Source organism: Sorex araneus, chromosome 1 (assembly GCF_027595985.1).
Source record: "Sorex araneus isolate mSorAra2 chromosome 1, mSorAra2.pri, whole genome shotgun sequence".
Taxonomy (NCBI): Eukaryota; Metazoa; Chordata; class Mammalia; order Eulipotyphla; family Soricidae; genus Sorex; species Sorex araneus.
Genome location: NC_073302.1, coordinates 21,859,130 through 21,883,502, shown reverse-complemented (window position 1 = coordinate 21,883,502; position 24,373 = coordinate 21,859,130). Strand labels below are relative to the sequence as shown.

At 43.2% G+C, this 24,373-nt stretch overlaps 1 protein-coding gene across 1 annotated transcript in view; it reads left to right on the top strand.

Annotated features, from left to right (window-relative positions):
• The window catches only part of SLC31A1 (solute carrier family 31 member 1), a 32,874-nt gene extending 8,756 nt beyond the window's left edge, over nucleotides 1-24,118 (top strand). The window contains exons 2-5 of the mRNA XM_004600309.2: nucleotides 16,377-16,522; nucleotides 17,271-17,343; nucleotides 18,258-18,426; nucleotides 21,095-24,118. Coding sequence (XP_004600366.2) covers nucleotides 16,403-16,522; nucleotides 17,271-17,343; nucleotides 18,258-18,426; nucleotides 21,095-21,296 — 564 coding nt within the window. The 5' untranslated portion in view covers nucleotides 16,377-16,402 and the 3' untranslated portion in view covers nucleotides 21,297-24,118. The remainder of the gene's footprint in view (nucleotides 1-16,376; nucleotides 16,523-17,270; nucleotides 17,344-18,257; nucleotides 18,427-21,094) is intronic.
• The last annotated feature ends 255 nt before the right edge of the window (nucleotides 24,119-24,373 follow it).

Below are 24,373 nucleotides of genomic sequence, written 5' to 3'. Positions count from 1 at the left end.
TGTTACAGAAGCCTCGTAAGAAGCAGATGTTATGGGTCCAATTTACTAAGAAGCATATTATTAGTGTCATTATTAAATAACATGGGTGTGAGTTTCTCTGTAAAATAAAAGCATTGGACTTAAAAAAATTTATTAAGGGGGCTGGAGCGATAGCACAGTGGGTAGGGCGTTTGCCTTGCATGCGGCCGACCCGGGTTCGATCCCCGGCATCCCATATGGTCCCCCAAGCACCGCCAGGAGTAATTCCTGAGTGCAGAGCCAGGAGTAACCCCTGAGCATCGCTGGGTGTGACCCAAAAAGCAAAAAAAAAAAAAAAAATTTATTAAGAAATATGTAAGCATGGTTCATTATTAAAACACAGGGGTAGCGAGAGAAGTGTTCCTTTTTCTTTTTTTTCTTTTTTTAGTGCAAAGTTTCATTTAATAAGTATGAAAGGAAGAGTCCTATAAAGTAAACACATTCCAAGCTGGGGTATGTGTTTTTTGTTCCAGAATGGAATAGGGAAAAGTGTTCCTTGAATTGCAACCCACATCTGACGATTCCCCTCCCTGCCCATCACAGTGTTACCCTTCTTGGCTCTCCCCTCTTCAAGGTACTGCTGCTGTTGATGTTTACAGAGTGTAAACCTTTTCCCAGGTAGAATTATTTTGAGTATCATCTGCATGAGGCTCTGGCTTATAAATGAAGCAGTGTGTTAGAAGAGTCCTTTGATTAGTGTTGCTTTTTCTGATTTTAGGAGAAACTTGTGAGCTGTGTTTGAGTACTCAGAGATAAATGATTTCACGTATACAAGCAACTCCTAATTATTAGGTATTAGACTTACAGGATCAACCATACATACCCAAGCTTGTCCCACCGTTCTCATCTTCCCACCTTTCTAAATGAAAGTATTTTTTCAATGCCAGCTTCCCCAGGAAAATTGCCACCAGGTAACACAAGCTAGATGTCTTATTCATTTCTTTCTGCATATTTGGACAGATGCAGGAAAAGCCCTATTGTTTCAAGAATATAACTCAAGGTGCTATATTTATGCCTTAGAGTTTAGGGTTAAGAACTAAGTCAGGGGCCCTTAGGAGATGTAGCACAGAGGGCTAGAGTGTGTATGGGAATTCTGAGTTGAATTCCAACACTCAGTGGTCCCCCAGACTACTGGGTGTGGAATACACACACGTATATATGCACACGCTCGCACACACGAGTTAAGTAGTAGAATTAATACCCATTCAAAGTCTAGAATATGGAAAAGATTTTGCAAAAAAAAATATAATGTTCAGATTTGCATTTCGAGATGGTGTTTTGAGGGAGGTCCTTCACAAATATAAAAATGAGAAAGTATGGTTCTCAATGTTTTGTGTGCTTTTCCCTATGATACTGTATTTCCTTATGATATACGGGTTTAGTCTCTGACCCATTTCTGGCACCACTCCTAAAACCCTCAGCATTTCCTAAGTGATAGGTCATGGTATCTGTTATGTTAATTGGGTTTGGAACAGCTTTGAGGTCATCTCTGGAATGGGGACTGGTGCCTGGGAAGCTTCCTTCACAATAAAATGGTAACTTTAGGGACCAGAGCGATAGTAGTACAGCGGATAGGGTATTTGCGGTGCATGTGGTCGACCCTGGTTCGAACCCTGGTGTCTCATGATCCCCCGACCACCACCAGGAGTAATTTCTAAGTACAGAGCCAGGAGTAACCCCTGAGTATCATTGGGTGTGGCCCAAAAGCAAAAATAAATAAATGGGACCTTTCCAGATCCCCCCTTCTTCCCCATCTCCTAGGAGCAGGTAGGGGCTGGAGATGGAGTGCTGTCGCTTAGGCCATTGTTGTGGTCTGTGGTCAGTCACACCTATACCATGAAGCTCTAATGTGGTGTTCAGAGAGCTTGCAGATGGGGGAAGCAGAACACTTCTGCCCAACAAGCTGGACAGAACAAGCTCCTTTAGTTAGAGCCTTGCCCTATGTTGTCTTCTGTCTATTCATTCTTGTTTGATACCATTTTAATCTTCAGTGATGACTTGGATTTCCTGAGTTGTGTGGGAGCCACTCAAGTCAAGGAGGAGTTAGTGGCAAACCCCTGATGTGTATCAGTCTGTGCTCAACAGCCACTGTCATGAAGGAGTTGCTATTGTGGTTCTTATTTTAGAGAAAACTTGCTTTCCCTTTTAACTACTCTGCTGTCACCTTATTGAATTCATCGTTAATAGTCCTTAAAACAGCCCAATGAGGCTGGCTACTTTTACTGGCCCGGTTTTAGAGTTGAGGCAGATACTAAGCAATTTGCCCAAGGGCCCGCAACCAGTAGGTACAGTTTTACCAGTTAGAGAATGAGTGTAACTAGCTCCCTTGCATACTTGGAAATCCTCCATATAAAGAAAGAAAACGATTTTTCCTCGGCCATTTCCCTTCTCCCTCACCCCATGGGCTATTCAGGGTCTCAAACTTAATTCCTGGTCTCAGACTCAATCTCAGAAAAGGCTCTTAGTAGTTACAGACGGATCCTGGGGAGGTCAGCTGGGATTACATTTGTTTTGTTATTCATGTTGAGAATGACACCCTCTCCTGTCTTTACACAGAGTTAGCAAAACAGTGCAGTGCCTATTCAAGGTCTGTCTTTCTGGTAGTTCAATTCCTGTATCTCACAGCTAATCTAGAGAAAATAAACTAGAGAAAATTGATCATTTCCCTTACTGCAACTCAGATTCTAATCACAGTATATCAAAATACCTTCCAAGTCTCAGAGAGGAACCATTTTTTTTAAAAACGGAAGTGGAAGGGCTCTGCCCAATGAGAGTATCAAAGTCATTTTAGTTCTTGCTTGACTCCTGTTTTTATTTCTGATGCAGACTAACTAATAACCACTCAGAAGGAAGGTGACAGTGGTGGTGGGATTGGTGTTGAAATATTGAGTGCCTGTAACAAACCATCATGAACAACTTTGTAAACCACGATGTTTCATGTTTAAATAAGGCGTTGGGTGCTGTGGTGGTGGATGAAGCACATCTCCTTTATATAGCACTGTAGCACTGGCATCCCGTTGTTCGTCAGTTTGCTCAAGTGGGCATCTTTTGTTACTTTTTGGGTCACACCCAGCAATGCTCAGAGGTTACTGGCTCTGCACTCAGGAATTACTCCTGGCGGTGCTCAGGAACCATATGGGATGCTGGGAATCGAACCCGGGTCAGCCGCATGCAAGGCAAACACCCTACCTGTTGTGCTATCACTCCAGCTCCAATTCCTTCATTCTTAATGCTGCTTTTGACCATCATTACCCTTCTTTTTCCTGTGAATACAATAGAGTGCCAATACATCAACCACCATGGAATGGGTCCTGATGACTAACAATGAGTGAGCCTGCAACCTCTCCATTGTGAGACTTGTTACTGTTTTTGGCATATCAAATATGCCACAGGTAGCTTGCCGGGCTCTCCAAGAGGGACAAAAGGACTGAACATGGGTTGGCGGCATGCAAGGCAAAGGCCCTACCCGCTGTCCTATTACTCCAGTTCCATATCTCCTTTATATACCTTAATAAAATTTGTAAATATTTAAAAAAAAAAAACCTGGTAACTATTCTTACCCTTCAAGTGTAATTAATTAGCCTTGAAAACTACTGCAGTTTGAGTGCAATTAAAAAAAAGAAGAAGAAGAATAGATTTCAAAGGCTGTTCCTCTGTTTTTTGTTTTTGGACTACACCAGGCAATAGTCAAGGGTTACTCCTGACTCTGTGCTCAGACATCACTCCTGGGAGTGCTTGGGGGACCATATAGTGATCAAACCTGGGTCAGCTGCAGTGTCCACATATTATCACTCCGGCCCATCAAATGGGATTTCTCTGAAACCCACATTTAGAATCACTTCTTCAAGCATTTATTGAATAGCCACCTGAAAGCCATAATATTGCGTGTCACATTAAATCTCAGTCTCAAAATGCACTCAGTAAAGACATGAGTGGGTTTCTCTTGCTCATGTAATACCGCTTCACAGTAATAATGCTTTTACATGTGTCGTGGTCTTCTCCCAAAAAATTCCTTCCATTCATTATCAGTTGAGTCCTATCACCCCACTGAGTTTCAGATAAGGAACTGAAAATCAAAGCAAAAGTGGGGCTCAAAAATGTAAGGTGATTCTTATCTGCCTTTACCTGCTCATTCCCTCTGGGACTTTTGTCAGTGTCTGGGAAAGGCCAGGCACAGGCAGATGCCGGAGAGAGCACAGATGTTAAGGTGCTTGTCTCGCTCTCAACCCCAGTTAGAACTCCGAACTGGGGACAGAGGGAAGGGAGAGAATGGGAAAATAGAGAGTGCATGGAGTTCGTGCCCAATTCAGTCAGCTTAATCAGTGGCTGAATAAATAGCAGTACTCCTGTCACTGTCATCCTGTTGCTCATCGATTTGCTCAAGCGGGTACCAGTAACCTCTCCATCGTGAGACTTGTTACTGTTTTTGGCATATTAAATATGCCATGGGTAGCTTGCTGGGCTCTCCAAGAGGGGCAGAGGAATCGCCTGCAAGGCGAATGCCCTACCTGATGCGCTATTGCTCCAGCTCCACAGTACTCCTACATTATGAGAGAGAGAGAGAGAGAGAGAGAGAGAGAGAGAGAGAGAGAGAGAGAGAGAATGAATAGTGTTGTTGGAGAAATCCAAGACATTTGGATTTGAAAAATCACATGGCATTAGTAAACTCACAGGAGCAGGGCCCGGTAATTCTGAGACTTTTTTAAGATTTTATTATTGAATCACTGTGAGATAGACCCTAACAAAGCTGTTCTTGATTAGGCTTTAGTCACACAGTGTTCCAACACCAATTCCCCCAGTTTCCTTTCTATCACCCCCTCCCCAAACTTGCCTCAATGCCAGGCGTTTTCTTTTCTCCCTCTCCCTCTCTCTAATTTCCAATCTTTTCTTTCTTCTTCTTTTTTTTTTTTTTTTGCTCTTTTTGGGCCACACCCAGCGATGCTCAAGGGTTACTCCTGGCTCTGCACTCAGGATTACTCCTGGCCATACTCGGGGGACTTTTTAAATGTTGTAAATTACATATCCTAAAAATGAATAGGAAGACGAAAAGTAATTTTATAGGGAAAGATATAAGCCAAAAAGAAATACAATGGCCAGAGTAATAGTACAAGCAGGTAGGGTGCTTGTCTTGTACATAGTTGACCTGGGTTCAATACCCAATACCCTATCTGGTCTGTGAGCACAGGGCTAGGAGTAAGCCCTGAGCACCACTAGGTGTGACCCCAAAACAAACAAAATGAATACAAAAGTAAGTGTAACATAAAATGCCAAGTAGTAAGCATCAAATAAATGTTTAACTGACAGAAGTTACTTATACCGTGTAAATCTTTTCATCGAATCATTGATCTCCACATGCAAAGCAAGCTCCTGTTACTAAGCTTTATCCTGGCCCCTCACCATCAGAAGTTGAAGATAGTGAGATTTCTTTCTCTTGGACAGAAATTAGTACAGTCCAAGATGTAAGTTATGGCTTGTAAAATGCATTCAAGTGGTCAGACATGGAGAACTGCTAGTGCCTGGTGGTGCTGATCCTATTACCTTCTTTTGGCCAATAGGGGATTTGCCTTCATTTTTTTTTTCTTTTTGGGTCACACCCAGCGATGCTCAGGGGTTACTCTTGGTTCTGCACTCAGGAATTACTCCTGGAGGTGCTTGGAGTACCATATGGGATGCCGAGGATCAAACCCGGACCTTGCCGTGTGCAAGGCAAACGCCCTACCTGCTATACTATCTCTCCGGCCCCAGGTATTTGCTTTCTTTTGCGGGGGGGAGGGGGGCACACTCAGCGATGCACAGGAGTTACTCCTAGCTGTGCTCAGGGGACCATATGGGATGCTGGGAACCTGGGTCTGTGGCGTGCATGGCAAATGCCCTATCTGCTGTGCTATTGCACCAGCACTAGATTTGCTTTCTTGTATTTCCAAAACCAGAACTCCTACCTGACAAAATCGCCTTAGAACATTTCAACAGTTACTATAGAATTGATATATTATACTACTTGTAGTAACTTAAGAGTTTCTTCCAGTGGTGTTCTTGTTTTGTTTTGTTTTTTATCAAAGTAATACTGGTTTTTAACAGATTTTGATATATGATGCAATAATCAATCTCTTTATCTGATTCATCTCCCCACTTCTTCCTTCCAAGTCTTAGTGAGATTCTGTGACCCCACAAATTTTAGACAGAGCACTCAGGTTTCAATTGCAGAAAATGGCATGTAGATGAAAAATGATACATCCATCTCATTCCAGTCTTGATGTTTAGACTCAGTCAATTATCTGGATCAAGAAGTAGTATTTCAGTGACACTCGTTCAATGCCCAGTTGAATTCTGGAGAAATAACCTCCATTTTTCTCACCTTTTGCCCTAATAGCCTTTTGGTAGGGTGATAAAAATATACACAGAGATAAAGATCATCAAACCATTTAGGATATTGTGAGACCTATTCCCAGCTAGAGTTGTTAGGAAAGACACAGTTTACGATGAATGCCCAGAGGTTTAGACATATCCTTGGAAGACTAAAAGCCTTAACTATTGGGCTGGGTTGGCAAGAACACAAACTAAGCAGAAAGGTTGGCTGGAGCCTTTATTTTACAAGGCTCTGTGCTTTCAGAACAAAGAGATCAGTAGATAATAGAGGGGTTAGTAGGCAGTGGAGTTTTTTTGAATAGATAAATAGAATCATACCTGAGGTAGATTGATTTCTTTTTGTTGTACAGAATAAAGGGGACCCAGGGTATTGTTAGGAAAACCCATGTTTGTGATAAAGTTGCTGCTGATGAAAAACAGACAGGCTAGGTAACTTTTTTTCTTTTTTTTTTTTTCTTTTTGGGTCACACCCAGCGATGCTCAGGGGTTACTCCTGGCTTTGCACTCAGGAATTACTCCTGGCGGTGCTTGGGGGACCATATGGGATGCCGGGGATCGAACCCGGGTCGGCCGCGTGCAAGGCAAACACCCTACCCGCTATGCTATCGCTCCGGCCCCCAGACTAGGTAACTCTTAATTCTTGGGATTAAAAAGTGATCAGGATCAAAACACATGGATACCAAATTGTGACTGATTTTCTAGTGTAACAGTGAACAAGTTACTTAAACTTAACTTTATTTCTATGTATCTTTGGGGCTTGGGGATAGGAGAGGTAGGAGTAGTCGCTGAGCTATACCAGGTCTGGCTCAACAATCAAGGGAAGAACGGAAAAAGATTCAGGGTTTGACATCTCAAGCCACGTAAAGGTCATTAACAGACAATACATTCTCTTCCTTTCTTTCATTCTTAGAAATAGATATGCGCTCTTGTTTATGGCCTACAGTTTGTCATAAAACAAGTATTTGACCAAAGTACAAAGAAAAATTAGAATAGAGAATGTAAATGTAAGGTAAACTCTGTGACCGCATACTCTGGTCTTCTGTGAAGTAGGTAAAACAAAATGGATTTGTAATACCCTTCCAACAAATCATTTTGAAAAATCTCAGCTTGTCTGTTGAATTCAATACATATATATTTCTTACTTAGCATTTTTCAATATATTCTTTTTATTTTATAAAGTATTTCACAAAATTTCATTACATGTAAATTTAAACACCATTCCACCACCATTCCTCCTTCCCACCACCATATTCCGGATGTTTCCATCCCAAACTCCAATCCCTGCCTCAAAGCAGAACTGAAATAATATATTTTGTGTTGTTTGTTATGGAAAAACCGCTGAAGATGCTACACAAAAGCATTCTTAGAGGAAAGAGTGTGGAGATTGTTGTATTTCATCCAGGGGCCATAAAGCCCTTCTATAAGAGATCACTTGCATGTTGTCAAAAGTTGAGCCTTGTGTGCTTTATATATCTATATATATCTGTAAAAAAATTTATATTTCTCTCTAAGATTGGTTGCCTCCTGCTTTGAACCTATCAAACACGGTGCAGTAATCTTACAGTATAGGTAGGGTGTGTGGTTTGAAGCATTCACGGCCGCATGGTCCAGGAATAGATTTACTCGTGGGTAATGCTCTGCCTGAGCGAGTGGAGAGCGGCCTTGAGCATGGTGGCGGTTGGGTTCTGGGGGTTCTGGAGCTGGGTCCCTTGGGGTGGGGAGGGCTCTTACTCAGCCCCCTCCAGAGTGCCCCAAGTGAAGCAGCCTGGCGAGGGATCCGGAGGAGGCATGGTTATGACGAGCGTCATGTTATGCTCCCTTCCGGGAGAGAAGGACATGCAATCTGGATGGTGGCTGATCACAAGACTATCTGGTGCGAGCCCGAGGTCGCGTATGGGCATGACTGTGAGGCAGCGGGGTGCGAGCAGAGGATCTCCGTTCAACTTCTGAGTTCAACTCCATTGAACTCAGAGTTCTCAGTCACAGAGTTCCACATATCTGAGTTTTGGGTTTTTTTTTTCTGAAGATTCACTCATGGGTGGAGCTCGGCCTGAGCATATGGAAGCGGCTGTGAGCATGTCGGCGGCTCTACATAGCGTTTCTTTTTTTTTCTTTCTTTTTGGGTCACACCCGGCAATGCACAGGGGTTACTCCTGGCCGTGCTCAGGGGACCATATGGGATGCTGGGATTCGAACCCGGGTTGGCCGAGTGCAAAGCAAACGCCCTGCCCGCTATGCTATCCTCCAGCCCCCCTCTACATAGCATTTCTGTAAAGGATTCTCAGGTCCTTATCTTGTCCTCCTAGGGTATTTTTGTTGTTGTTGTTGTTGTTGTTGTTTGCGTTTTTTGGGTCACACCCAACAATGCACAGGGTCACTCCTGGCTCTACTCTCAGGAATTACTCCTGGCCGTGCTCAGGGGACCCTATGGGATGCTGGGATGCGAATGTTGAATTCAATATATTGACTACACATTGCTACCCAGTATAAAATTATTGAATAATTTCTAAGCAAATCTGTCAAAAAGCACCATTTTAGACTCATGAGGTAGAAAGCAAATCAAAGTGTACTCAGATTATATTTGAAAATATGTTTATGTCTAAATTACCCCAGGGGAGAACAGAGAAAAGCCATTTATTTTAGGAAACATTGATTGTAATTTATTTTGTGCAGGATATTAGAAAATGCAGGCGATCCAGAAACATAAGACAGGATTCTCTGATAATTCGCAATCCAGTCAGAGGCCGGTGAGAGAGAAGCATTCTCTCCTGGGGACTCACGTGGGGGGTAGAGTAGAATCAGCGTCTCGGTCTGGGTCGAACGTTATCAATCGCGATTTGGTGTTTTCACAGTTGGTAAAATAGAGTACTAAAATGTAAAATACATGACTTGCCCCGTGTAGTATTTATCCCCTCTTCATTCCTCGTTGACTGGTTTAGACTCGTTCTCTTCCCTTTGTTTTATTGCTTAAGCGGTAATAGCTGTTTCCATGCATGATTGCTCGGAGTATGTAGGTAATTTAAAAATCGGACAAGACTTTTTTTTTTTTCAGTCTGTCCTTAGCATGTTTTCTCTTGAAAATGAGAGCCCGCCAACAGGTTTCTCGTCTCCTTTGCTCAACCTGAGCATCTTAATTAGACTGAGTGGAAATGCAGGCCAGACCCATGGTAGATGTAGGAGCCGGTTAACTTAACCAGTTTCTTTTTCTGATTGCAATCAGATTACTGGTTTGCTTTTGTCCTTTCCATGGATGGTTAAAAAGAATCCCCTTACCCTTTACTTTTACTGAAATGGATGATTTTAACCAAGAATAGGAATAAATGACCCACTGTATTCATAGCTGTTCTTTTATTCTAAAACGTGTCAATCCATGCAGCTTTTCTTGTTCGCCTGGATCGTTGGCCACTCTTCATAAATGACGACTCTTTAACTTTTAAGTTTAATTGTTTGAAGTAGTTTTTCCCTTTATGTCTCTGGCAGTTGGTTACTTTTGATGCAGCCTATTAGTCTATGTATGAGTAATTTCAGCACCTAGACTCTGCTATTACTTGAGGATGCAAACGGAATAGTTTGGTTTCTTTCCATGAACTGTGTTCTCAAGGGATCCTGTTAAACTCTGAAGTAGTACACTTTGTCATACTAGTATACACTATCCCTCACTGCATCATTTTACTACACTGTAGTGGGATTTTTTAGGAACCACAAGTCTTTGACAATTCTGTTTGTGATGCTCTGAAATTATAAACATAAAATGTTGTGCTTCTTGCTCTCATTCAACTCTTACTGTTGTTTTGCTTCTGGGCCATGCCTAGCTATGCTCAGTGGTAACTCCTGGCTCTCAGGATTTATTCCTGATGGATTTGGGGGACCATATGTGCTGCCAGGGATTGAACCCAGTCTACCACATGCAAGGCAAGTGCCCTACCTACTGTAATGTCACTCTGGCCCCATCAATTCTTAGTGCCTTTGTTTGTGTTTGGTTCATTAAGCATTTTTATAATCACCTCAAGGACATGGGTCAAGAGAAGGTAGCTAAAATGTCCAGAAGGTTCTGGGATTATAGCCAGACAATAATGAATATGAATTATGAGGCCAGGCCTAAGGGATGAGTGGAACAACAATATAAGCTCAGGAGGGAGGATCCCATTTTCTGGAAACGATTTTAAACTATTTTACAGCGGAACACTTAAGTTATAGGCAGATACTCACATCCCACTTACATATATATTGTATCAAGATCTCCTTTATTTCCGTCACCTTTATCTTTCCCCAAGAGAGGAGCAACACAAGTGTAGAATTCACAAAGGCAGCCAAAGAATCTTCAAGTTCATCTATGTATGATCACTTGAAACTAAGCCAGATCCATTTCCCAGAATTTCAATTAACTTCCTATGGGTTTATCAAAAAGCAGGATTAGTTCGGTTAAACTGTTCACTTGATCTTGTGTACATAGTCCAGAAGTATAAATCTCCCAGTTTATGGTATCATACGACTTTGACCTTGAGGTTTTCATATCTGCGCATGTAAGACACCATCATAATCGTAAGCAGAAGAGCCACTCCGAGAGATCTCTTGGCTTAATTGCTTTATAGGTATGAAAAGGAACATGACCCTAATACTTTTTTTTAAATGCCCTTATCTTGAAAGTCAAGGAAGACAACTGTAGACAATCTCTTCAGAGGCTCTAGATTACATCAGAGTTAAAGGAAAATATGACGGATATATGACCTCTTCTGAGTAGTTTTTTTATGACACTAATCCCCATGGGTTGTCTGTATGGATTATTGTTTCTTAGCCCACAGAGTGCAATACCAGGAAAACAGAAGAATGAAGTTTACCCTAAACATATTAGAAATAAGATCAGTGCAAAGACTCAGGAAGGGCATCAGAATTTAGCCTGCTTGCTGATTTCCTGATTATCCTTAAATTAGTTTCTTTTACTAGAAAGGCAACATTATACCACCCCCCAAAAAAAATCTGCCTTCTAGCCAAGTCTTTCAGATGTCTCTGTCTTGGGTGGGCAGGAAGAGAGGAAGCTTTTTGATCATCCTCCAGCAGGTTGGAAATTTTGAAACCTTTTTTGTATGTGTGCTACATCTTTACAGATAAAGGCTCTGGTCACATGACACTCCCCAAAGTCGTCCTTCTAGGCAGTGGTTTGCTGGTTTTTTTATTATTATTATTTTTGGTTTTTGGTTTTTGGGTCACACCCGGCGATGCACAGGGATTACTCCTGGCTCTTTCACTCAGGAATTACCCCTGGCGGTACTCAGGGGACCATATGGGATGCTGGGATTAGAACCTGGGTCGGCTGCGTGCAAGGCAAACGCCCCACCCGCTGTGCTATCGCTCCAGCCCCTGGTTTGCTGTTTTGATTGAGAAAAGGCTAAGGGCTTGAGGAATGATGGTGCCTTCTGATTAGGGCGAAAAGACAGGCCAGGACGGAGCTTCTTGCCCTCCCTGACCCTCATTGCTCTCTGCTCCAAACCTGCATTCCCAAGCAGGGAAATCTTGGGGTGCCAAATGCAGGAACTCTAACCAGAATACACCTAGTGAAAGCCTTGGAAGGCCAGTCTTATCTTTCTGTCTGATAAATGCTTACTAAAATACTGTAGATATGTTTTATCATAACTTGAAAGTTAGGAACCTTATGTGTTTTGTTTGTTCTATCCTTATTATATACAGATTTTTTTAAAGCACCTTAATGTTTAATTTTGACCAAGTGGAATAAGGACAAGAAGAAAAGTGAGTGATGGATAAATAAGTACAGGGGGGCCGGAGCAATAGTACAGTGGGTAGGGCGCTTGCTTTGCACACAGCCAACCCGGGTTCAATCCCCAGCATCCTATATGGTCCCCCAAGCACTACCAGGAGTTATTCCTCAATGCAGAGCCAGGAGTAACCCCTGAGCATTGCTGGGTGGGACCAAAAAGATAAAATAAATAAGTACAGGAAATTTATACTGGCATTTGACATGCATGTGGATTGTCCTTATCCATTGAATAAATATAATATAAAGAAATACATTGAATATGAAGATATATTTAGGATATAATTATAAATACAAAGTATATCATAAAGCTTTTGCTACCTTTCTGTTGCCCAACATTACTAGCTTCCATGGAAACTGTAATTGTTTTTGTGAATCAAGAAACTTCATTCCATTAAAATACTGTGCAGCTACTTGAAGGACTGTACCTAGTTCTTAGAAAGAGAATGGAGGTGGAGCTAATTAGAAAAAGCAGTTCTTGAAGAGCATGCTTATATAAAGTTCGTCTGCCCGGTAGAGAAATCTTAATGAACCAAAAACAAAGCATGGGATCTCAAGCGGACACAACAGTCTTGCTCTTTTCCTGGTTTTGTTTTATGTTTTGTTTTGTTTTTATTTCTTCCTTTTGAGTACTCGGTTTTATTTTGGAAGAAGCTAAGCTTGAGTCTTTGACAGTTTAAGACTGTCAAAGAAACAGACTAAAGCCAGTTTACCTCCTGTAAGTGCAAGTTCTGTCGTCCAGGGAAAATGAATGAGGTGTTCTTGCTTGCTTTAAGTAATGAATTATCCAAACAGTTCTGGCAGTTGGCTTCTGGGACGTGAAGTAGGGAGAGAGAACACAATTTGACTCACTGTGTGCTAAGAAGAAATGTGTTTCCCCGTTTGAGCTGTAGTGTGTTTATATTCTCCCCATCTTAGCAGACCACTTAGAAGAACATAAGGACCTGTTGGCATTGATTTGTGTGCCTCCAGCTTTAAATCGGCCTTTACAAGCCCTTTTGGGCCCCCTACATGAAAATTATGGCTGTTTCCCTTCCCACTACCAGCCTTAAAGCTCCTTCAGAAAAGACAATTCATTGAATCAAAGGCCAGGGTCTGCATGGTTAATAAAAACTGAAGCAATCCTTGATGATTTTATTAAAGTAGAATCACCTTCCAGACTTAAATAGACGAGAACAATGTGTGGCTTCAGTCCCGTTCTGAGGATGTGTTTTCTAAGTAGGACTGCCCGGCTGGGAAGTCTTGCTATTATTTCACTGTTGGCTGCCTCTGAATCTGCTGCCCTCTGGACAACTAGCCCCTCTCTGAATCTCCAGTGTGCTTTCTTGTGGGTTATTCTTATGTGATACCAGATCGGCACACTCTGTAATTATAATGTCTACCATGAAAAGTATTAAAATTCAGACTTGAACTTTGGTTGTCTTGATACTTTGTCCTTTGCCCAGAAGATTCTTAAGCTTGCCTTGATAAAAATGTGGAATGGCAGTTGGAGACAGTCACTTAGATGTGTTAATATTCATGCTTTTGAAGTAAAAACCTACATGACTCTCTGTGAAGGATTATTCTTCACCTTTTTCTAATGCTTGTCATCATTACCCTGGGTTGTTTTCCTTCCCACATGTAATCACACCAGGGAGTTTTTCTGTGTATTGTTTCTTTCTCAATAACTTGTTTGTCTTGCTTACTGTTGAATTAGTGACTCTGAGCTGTATTTGGCACAGTAAGAACAAAATCAATATTGGATTAAGGTGAAGAATGAGAAGTACACTTGGGCTTATGAAAATGAATTCCTACCTCAAAGTTCCAAACACCTTTTCCTCCACAAATTTTTTAAGGGATTTATTTTTTTTTTAATTTAAAGGGATTTTTAGGGGGATTCTAAAAATAATTTTAGGGCTCTGATTGGCTTTATTGCAATTTGCAAATCAGACAGCAGGCCCCTTGTGTGGTCCTCTTGTAAAGAGAACGGTCTGCAAGAAATGGAGGACTTGTATCAGTGAGAGAACATGGACCAGGTTATCGGCAAAAGTCAAGATTCTTTCAGGTCAAGCAGACTACATACTGAACATGATTACCACTCAATACCTCTATTGCAAACCACAACACCCAAAAAGAGTGAGGGAGCAAAAGGGAATGCCCTACCATAGAGGCGGGGTGGGGTGAAAGGGGAACAGGGTGGGGATGGTGGGAGAGATGCTGGGACCATTGGTGGAAAATGGGCACTGGTGAAGGGATGGATACTTGACCATTGTATGACTGAAATGTAAGCACAGAAGTTTGTAAGTCTTTAATGGTACCTCAATGATTCATTAATAAAAAGGGAAAAAAAGATTCTTTCAGGTCAAGCCACCTAGAAAAGGAAGGATCTTATCAGATAGCTCATTGGTGCTGATCTGGTAACTCCAATTCGGTTAAAGATTACTACGGGTGAGGTTGAAACTGGAACTACAGTTAGGTTAGGTATTAAGTTTGGGTGGGGTCAGGCTTGAACCACTCCATTTTGGATCTGTTTTATCTGGTTTTTAAGTGTGTTTTGTTTTCTTTGGGGTTCGGGGACCATATCCTGTGGTGCTTAAGGATTACTCCTTCCAGTGCTTTGTCAGGGAGAAAACTGGTCAGTTACATACAAGCCTGGTGCCTTACCTACTGCACTACATCTGCAGCCCTTTGCTTTTTGGGTCACACCCAGCGATGCACAGGGGTCACTCCTGGCTCTGTACTCAGGACTTATCCCTGGCCGTGCTCAGGGGACCATGTGGGATGCTGGGATTCGAACCCGGGTCAGCCGCTTGCAAGGCAAACACCCTACCTGCTGTGCTATCACTCCAGCCCCTTTATCTGTTTTTCATAGGGACGAATACGGAGTCCAGCAATATTTCCCTCTCCTTGTTCTTCAGATTCCCATTTTCCAGCCTCCCCCCCTCCCGCAACCCCCTGGCATTGTGGTCTGGCTGGACGTAGATGGATTTCTGTAGCCCAGCTTTGATATGGTGTCATGGCTAATGATGCAGTCCCCTGGCCCTAATTGAATCTAGACTGTCCAGCTCTGTGCTCTTAGCTTTGATGGGCATCTCCATTCTGAGCACACTGCTTGCCTGGGGCAGGAGCAGACCTTTTCTTCAGATTTAAATGAGCTTAAGGCTTGCTTGTCTTCTGTGAACTGTATTCTTAATAGCCTGATTAAAGGCAGACCTTCCAGTTAGGTAAATTATCTGCTTGTTTACATTTTCCTGACATTTACAATTTTAAAACCTTGGGACAATTTTATTTCATTAATTACCTCCTTTCCTGCAGTATCTTAGCCTATTTGATTTGAACAGTCGAGAATTAAAAGAACGATACTACAAAATATTGAGAGTTTTCAGTTTTAAATGCCAGGTCATAATTTTGCAAAGTGGCCCTTATAAAAGTTGATTTTTTTTCCTTTTTTTCTTTTTTTGGACCACACCTAGCTGTGCTCAGGGCCTACTCCTGGCCCTGCACATATGGTGTGTTGGGGATCCATGTAAGACAAGTGCCTTAACTGTTGTACTGTCACTCTGGCCCCTGTCTTCTGACTTTAAAGAGGAATTTCAGTGTTCCATTCAGTATAAAAGCTGTGGGCGTATAGTTTATAACCTTGTTATACTGGGATATTCCTTTTATACGCAGTGAGTTTCCCAAATTTATTTGACCAACCGCCCCTTTTCAGAAACAATTACTCAGCGTCTGTCTCTCAAACCCCCCACCAGAAGTACTTTAAATGACCCAACAGTGTCACCCCCATTCCAAGCAGCTTGTACCAACCATTATGAGAAAGATAGATTTTGTATATTACATTAATTCTGCATTTGTCGAAAGCTCCGTGAGTGCCTGGAATAAATATACTTGGTCATGTTGACTTTTTAATGCACTGTTTAGTTCAATTTGCTAACATTTTGTTGAGAATTTTTGCACCGAAGTTATCAGAAATTAAGTTCGGGGGATAGGAGGTGTGGATTTATTTGTAGGTGCTATTGTCCTGATTCAGGTTTTTCTGTAACGTTGGGCCTTAAGTATGTGAGGGCATGTTTCCTCTTTGATGTTTTCTATAGGTGTTGGACAAGAATTGGTGAGCAGATGATAAAAAAAACTCTTGAGTAGAATGTTACAAGACTGTTTCTTCATTGGACTGTATTCCACAGTGGGCCAGAAATAGGGTTTTGTATCCTTAACTCACTATCTATAATTTTTTTTGTTACAGAAACTTCTGCTGACTCAGCTGGAAAAATGGATCATCATTCCCACCACATGGGGATGAGCTCCATGGACCATAACAGCACCACGCCGCCCTCTCACCATCACACCACCACCTCGTCCTCACACCACGGCGGGGGGAACATGATGATGGTGAGTGCCCCAGGAGGGCGGCCGGGGCCCTTTCCCAGCACTTGGGTCACAGAGAAAATAGAGTATGGGGGTATTTGGTACTATGGGGCTATTCCCCTTTTATTGCTTGTGGATTGTTCCTGATGGTACTCAGGACCATGAGATTAAACTATGAAGACCCTCACCCCAGCCCCAGTTGTCTTTGGCAGTTAGTTTGCCGTTGAGGTAAAAGGAAGTCAGGCCCAAAAGAATCACGGGATTTACCCCAGATCATGTGACCGGTTAGTTTCCGATTCGCACCACAACCAAGACGTCTAGTGTTTATTCTTCTCTGTTTCTTTTTGTCAGACTGGACAGAGAGTACAGGAGTTAAGCCACTTACTTTGCCATAGGTGTGTCCCTGATTCAAATCCCCGGCACTCCAGGTGGTCTCCTGAGCACTGCAGGATGTGGCCTAACGACACAAGTTGGACATGGGGCCGAAGTGATAGTACAGATGGGTCGGGTGCTGGTCTTACACCCAGCCAATCTGAGTTGAACCCCCAGCATCCCATATGGTCCCCCAGGAGTGATCCCAGAGAGTACTCCCGGGTGTGGCCGAAAAAAACAAAAATAAAAGCTGGATAGCAAAATAACCCTTTCTGAGTTTAGTTTTGGTCTAAAGGGAAAGATTTCCCACTTCGGTGAATTATTCTAATTAAACGTTCTAAGCCTCTTTGCCTGAAAAGCTCATTTAGAACCTGAGGGACTCGTTCTGGTTTCTTGGCAGCAAATGACCTTCTACTTCGGCTATAAGAATGTGGAAATATTGTTTGCTGGCTTGGTAATAAATACACCTGGAGGTGAGTACGCTACCTTCCGATGTCTCGATTATGATGACCATGTGAACAGACAGTGAAGTTAAGCCTTAAGTCATGGCAGTGCGGGGACAGGGACCCAAATCCTCTAGACCCCGCCAGAGCACTGCTCTTTCTAATATAATGGACTCTTACATCCTTCCTAACTGGGGTCTGTCTTAAAGACCATCTTAGATTTGAGGTAGCCCTATCTTTGCGTCTGTAATGTCAAGTTGCTGTACCTTAAATACAGGTATTTAAGTACAAAATCTGTCTTTCTAGAATTAGTTTGGAGGAGGGGGCATTCAGTTCAGATCATGTGCAAAACATTCTTGTCATTACTAACACTTCACAGTGTGAAAAAAAAAATATATCGCTTAAGATTACTTCATTTCCCCTCCCAGTCTACATGTAACAAGCCAGTGGAATGACATCAGCCAGATTATTCAAAGATTTTTTTTTTTTATATCTAAATTCAGAAAAGGAGTTCTGTGGAGATGGTGCTGCTTTTCATTAATACTGTGTTAGCAATGGAATACTATGCAGCCATCAGGAAAAAGGAAGTCATGAAATTTACTTATAAATGGATGGACTTGCTGAGTGTCCTTCCATTCTGACTTATGCTGAGTCAGAAGGAGAGGGGCAGACATAGAACCATAGCACTAATTTGTGGGGTATAAAAAATATAGAATGAGACGATTACCCAAAGACAATAAAAACAAAGGCGAGAGGACTGGTCCACTGTTGGAAGCCTGCCATAGTGGCAGTTAGTACACTAGCCCTACATCAATCATAAAAAGCTGATTTTTATGATTGTGATCTCGCCTTTTTCCTGCTGCCTCTCTGGTCGGGACAGCACTCCCGGTTTCATAGTTCTGCACATGTCTCACATGACTGTCCTCTCTTCCTCTCCCGTTTAGAAATGGCTGGCGCTTTTGTGGCAGTGTTCTTACTCGCAATGTACTATGAAGGACTCAAGATAGCCCGAGAGCGGCTGCTGCGCAAGTCTCAGGTCAGCATCCGCTACAACTCCATGCCTGTGCCCGGACCAAATGGCACCATCCTGATGGAGACCCACAAAACGGTTGGGTAAGGAGATTAAGAAGTTCCATTTTGGCGGGGGCAGGGGCTAGAGCGATAGCACAGCGGGTAAAGTGTTTGCCTTGCACATGGCTGACCCGGGTTCGAGTCCCAGCATCCCATATGGTCCCCCAAGCACCACCAGGAGTAACTCCTGAGTGTAGAGCCAGGAGTAACCCCTGAGCATTGCTGGGTGTGACCCAAAAAGCAAAAGAAAAAAAAATGTACTTCCATTTTTGTCTGACCTTGATCGTGACCTGTCTTTGGAGGTTTGCGGGGTGGGTCCTGAGCAGACCAAAAGGGGAACAAACATGACTGTACCTTTGGAAAGGTTCAACAGGTTCAATTTTTTAATTTGCCAAAATACTGACAACCTGACAAGAATACAAGTCAGGGTATAGACAAAGCCTCTAACTGATTATGCTCTCAGGAGCCACTCCCAGCTCCTCAGGATTCTGAGGGTACTAGGGATTATCCCAGATTCCCACAGGCAGAGCTTGTGCTTAGCCCTTGGAGCTATCTCCCAGTTTTGATTCCTTTCTATAAGAATTTGTTTTTATGTATTAGACTGTATAGATGTTTGTGTTCCATCTAAGAAAATGTCAAGATGACTTTTCCGCACAGGTTGGCAAAATGCTTTTTTAAAATTGTTTCCATAGAAATGTAGTTTTCAGGGCCTGGAGCGATAGCACAGCGGGTAGGGCGTTTGCCTTGTACACGACTGACCCGGGTTCGATTCCCAGCGTCCCATATGGTCCCCCGAGCACCGCCAGGGGTGATTCCTGAGTGCAGAGCCAGGAGTAATACCCCTGAGCATCGCCGGGTGTGACCCAAAAAAGCCAAAAAAAAAAAAAAGAAACGTAGTTTTCGTGTTTGTTAAGTCAGATAGTATTTGGTTGATTGGTTGGTGGGACCCAGGGCTAACTCCTGGCTCTTCAACTCAGGGATCAGGGATCAGCTCAGGAAGATAGTTCTGTTGTTTTTCTTGTTGTTTTGTTTGGGGGCCACACCTAGAAATGCTGAAGGGTTGTTACTCCTGGCTGTGCACTCAGGAATTACTTCTGGCCACGCCCCTTTTTATTGAAACTTACAAAGATGTGAGGGGAGGAAAGGAGTAGGTGGACATGGACATGGGCTTCTCAGGTGGAAAAAGCAAAGAGATACAGAAACAAGCATGCAAGATACATGTTCAAGAGAAATACGGGCTTGACAAGCAAGCCAGATATATAGGTCTTAAAACTAAATTGTGTGTGTGTTTGGGCGGGGGGGTTGTAGAGATTGTACCAGGGTTAAAACACTAGTCTTGTATTCCCATCACTGTACATGGTCCCCTAAACACTGCCAGGGGTCATTCATGAACACAGTGTTAGAAATAGCCCCTGAGCAGTACAGAGTGTGGCCCCAAAACAAGCAAGCAAAAAATAAACAAAATGGAAGTTCAAGGTACCTGTTGACCAATGTCCATCCTTTCCAACCCTCAATCCTGTTTTATTTTTATAGAATCTGACTTTTGCAAAGACAAAAGGCTTTAATTTAAGATCCAGGCAATAATTTAATTTAAGATCCAGGCAATAATCTTAAATTGGCTTTGGCCATCCCTTTCAGGATCCGAGGTAGAGTTAAGTTAGGGAATTACTTCTTTCCTTTGACTTCAAAAAGGTTTCTTCCTGTTGATCAATAACATTATCTGGCCCCTGCTTATAAGCCAGACAGTCCTGTCACTTTTCATTTCCAGGAACCTATTAGCTACCCATATCCACACAAGTCCCCATGAGTTGCCACGGCAATGATAGTAAGGCACTCCCACTCAAATCAGTCTTAAGACTCCAACTGGAGTCCATCTATGTTTAACAGTTAAGCACTAAGCCTTGAACCAGAAACCCTTGTTAGGGTCTGGTATTGATAATTTCCCCCTCTCCCAATCAGCACAGAGTTCAGCCAGTACTGCAACACACAAGCGGAGTTTATTAAGCCAGCTAGTGGGGTCAAGCTTCTAGGCATGCAGACCCAAGCCAGACCCCGAACAAAGGAAAAGCCACAAATTTTATAGTCAGTGCTTACGTCATAGCCTGCACTTATGAATTTAACAAAAACGTAAGTGGAAATACAAGTCTCATAATTCAGAAGAAAACATACTTTCAATAAGTACAAACAAGGGGCTGGAGTGATAGCACAGCGGGGAGGGCGTTTGCCTTGCACGCGGTCGACCCGGGTTCGAATCCCAGCATCCCATATGGTCCCCTGAGCACCGCCAGGGGTAATTCCTGAGTGCATGAGCCAGGAATGACCCCTGTGCATTGTCGGGTGTGACCCAAAAAGCAAAAAATAAATTAATTAATTAATTAAATAAATAAATAGAATAAAATAAGTACAAACAAGCAGTTACAGATATATATGTTTTCAGAACATTCTGGCAGCTACCCACCCTGCTTGTGTCTGGGTGGCTTCTATAGACAATGAATAGCGGTTATGAAACTATTTGCCAAGGCCGAGTTTCCAGCCCAGTTGTCCTTCCCTTGCAGATGACCGGGGAGGGGGAAAGGGGGCAGGGGCTCAGGGGTTTAAGTAAAACAAAACCCGAAGCAGGAACCAGGCATGATGGAGTTGCTCCTGCCCCCCTTCATGTCCAGCACCTTCTAGGGGTCCGTCCCTGACTGTCAGTCTTTTCACTCCACAGGCAACAGATGCTGAGCTTCCCTCACCTCCTGCAGACAGTGCTGCACATCATCCAGGTGGTCGTCAGCTACTTCCTCATGCTCATCTTCATGACCTACAATGGGTACCTCTGCATCGCCGTGGCTGCGGGGGCCGGCACCGGCTACTTCCTCTTCAGCTGGAAGAAGGCCGTGGTCGTGGATATTACGGAACATTGCCATTAACGGCAGACCCCATGGTGTGGCCTTCTTCGTTGCAGTGGGGAACAGTTCAAGACTGGAAGACGTAACTCCTCCGATATCTCCCATTCTGCTCCGTGTCTTAAACACACACACGCATACAGAGAGCTGTTCCATAGAGGTTTAGCTTACGGTCTCTTAGCTAGAGTGATCGTCCCCCTTACTGTTTTCTAATGAGCTGGAATTCCCCACTTTTCTCGATGAAGCCACCCGTGAGACGTTCTTTCCTTCCCTTTTAGATCCAAGTTCTTATCTAATCCAGGTAGCTTTCTATTCAATGACTTGATCACCTACTTCCTTTTTTATTGGTTTTATTTTTATTTTTTAATAAATGTGTGGATCTGTTGGGACTATTTTCCCTTGGGTTAACTTCAACCAGGATTGATCATAGCTAATGAAAATTCTTGCCCAATTAAACCAAGAACCCAAACTAAATAGTAATTTTCTTGGAAAAAACCACCTCGAGTCTTAGGACCCAGTGAGTGAGGAATCCCCTGCGCCTTCCCTGGTGGGGTTTTCGAACTGAAATCTTCCTCCTGTGCAAGCAGGTTTGGGGTGTGTGGAAGTTTGTGGTCTTGGGGGGCTGCCTCCTTAACTGTGATCTACGCAGCCTTTTTTGATTAGAATAAATTGAGAGATAGAAAAAAGTTGACAATCAATTGAGCAAACTTTTTAAAATAAAATCATTGGCATTTTACTCTGACTTGGTACCTTGGTGTGTCACAGCTAACTGAAGCAGGAGTTTGGGGAGCTTCATCTTCTTATTCTGTCTTTGTTTCTAAGGTGTCTACTTCTAAATTAGAGCTCTTCAGACTCGAGTGTGCACCTAGAATTACCTAGAGGGTTTGTCGAGACACAAGTTAATAGACCTCAAATCTGTTGGCGTTTCTAGTAGGTGCCTGGTCATGGGCAAGGAGAGGCCCTGCTTGAGACTATTGGAGTGTCACGTGGTGTTGGCATGGACATTTGGAGTGGCCAGTGCTTCTCTCTGGACTTTAAAACCTACTTCTTCAGCAGTAGCTGGCAAATACTTTATTTTACACACACTCAGGTCCAACTCTAAACATGTGGCCAAATTTGCACGCGTGCATGTACACACACACACACACACAACTGTAGCCAAAATGACTGTAGGCATGTGTGAAATCACTATTCTGTATTTTTTTTTAAGATTTGTGGTTTCTTGGGAGTCGTTGGAAAGTTGAGAGAGACCTTTGATCTCGATCAGCAGCATGAAGGCAGCCAGTCACCATTTATTCTGCCCAGAAGGGCAAGGCCTCAGCTGGCCCTGCAGAGGCTTGGGGTGCAGCCTGCTGATCACCAGCTTCTCCTTAGCCCCTGACATCCATGCCCACCCAGGGGAACCCTGGACCACCTTTGTTACTCTGGGGAGATAATTAAATCGCAAGTGGCCAAGACCACCTTCTCCATCAAGAATCACATTGGAGTTTTACTGTGTTCAGTTGTTAGTCACCACAGTCTTGATCCCAGTCCAAACTACCTCTGTCAGGTGTCAAACCCTCCCCTCCTCGGTGCTAGACTCCCAAGTGTGCCTCAGGGCAGAGGAGACAAACCAACCCTGTTGGCCTTTGTTGTGGTTTCCAAGTTTGTGGGCGCCAGTTCTGTTGTGGAGAGCAAGGAACGCGGTGAGCCTGCTGGACTGAAGTGAAAACCTAAACCAGCATTTTCCTCTCATTCCAACCTCTCAGAGGTTCTTGATGCTAACCAAGAACAGCGAATGACAGGTACCGACACGATTTCGACATGAAGGTGTAACATAGCCTGTTATTACTTACTGTCTCAGAAGCCAAGGAATAATAAAATCAGAATTAATATTTAGTGACCCTGGTGCTCTCTAGAAATCATGGCATGAACTGCTACAAAGTACCCTTTCTGGAACAGGACTGTAAGAATAAAGAATAAAAACAGAGTCCAGTTAGGCAAGTGTTAGGCTGAAACCCACTCAGTGTGGGGTCAGTTTTCAGATTTTCACAGTCGCCTTAATGAAAGGCTTGAGTTTCCAAGACTTGAAGATGAATGCCAGCAAGGAAGAAGTTTGTGAAGGAGCAAAGACCTAAACCTTAAATACCATCTCTCGTGAGCTCTGGGATTATTGTATTAATATGATCCCATTGACCTTCATATCCAATTCCCTGACCATTCAATGCCTAACTTCTTTGTTTTAGATCCAAATTTCTCTTTCTCCACTTCATCTGTGAAAGCTTGTCCCATTTCTTTGTTTTTCCTTTCTGCTCTCTTCCCATGAATCAACTTTGTCTCAGTCTCCCTAGTCCTGGGGTAGGGGACTTGGCCACGCAGTACATATTATCAATCAAAGTAAAACTTGGCCAGGACTTCAGCGTTCTTCAAGGAGCCATTGTCCCCCTTACACGGTTCAAGTCCTGGGTGCTGTTTCCTGTGAGGTGGAGAACACAGTCCCTTGTGTCCACCACGATGGCAAGATTGGGATTTCTTCACAACTTCTTAGGAGGGATTTCTGGAATTCCCGTAAGGCTGTGGGCACAGGTTTGAGTTCTAGCCACAAGGGTTCCTTAATGGCACTGGGAGGTGTGGGGCCCAGGGGTACACAGCATTTGGTTTTAATTCTGCCCTCTCCAGCTGCTCCTTCCAAAAAGAAATACCTAAAGATACAAAATCTGCTCATTGATACAATGCCTTAATCACTGGGTCTACAATTCCCGTTGACTGTTTTAGATTGTAAGCTCCCGGAGAGCAGTATTGCTGTAGTAGAAATGTTTTAACACTGTCATGTGCTAAAGAACAAAATAAATATTTTGATTTTGTGAGTCTGCACATCTTTCCTTTCTGGGGAACTTCAGACTAAGCTTCCCATCTTGCCCACAGTCTGAGCCTGACTATTTAGCCCTTTAGATGACAGGGCTGATAACAAGTGGCTGGGGGGGGGGGCAGGTGTGAGACCCCCTCCCTGCCTCTAAGAAACCCAGTCCGGGCAGCAGAAAACCTCCAGAACTCAACTACCGCAATGCTCACAGCCGTTCTCACTTGAGCCAAGCCTCACCCAAGAGTGAACCTGTTCCTGG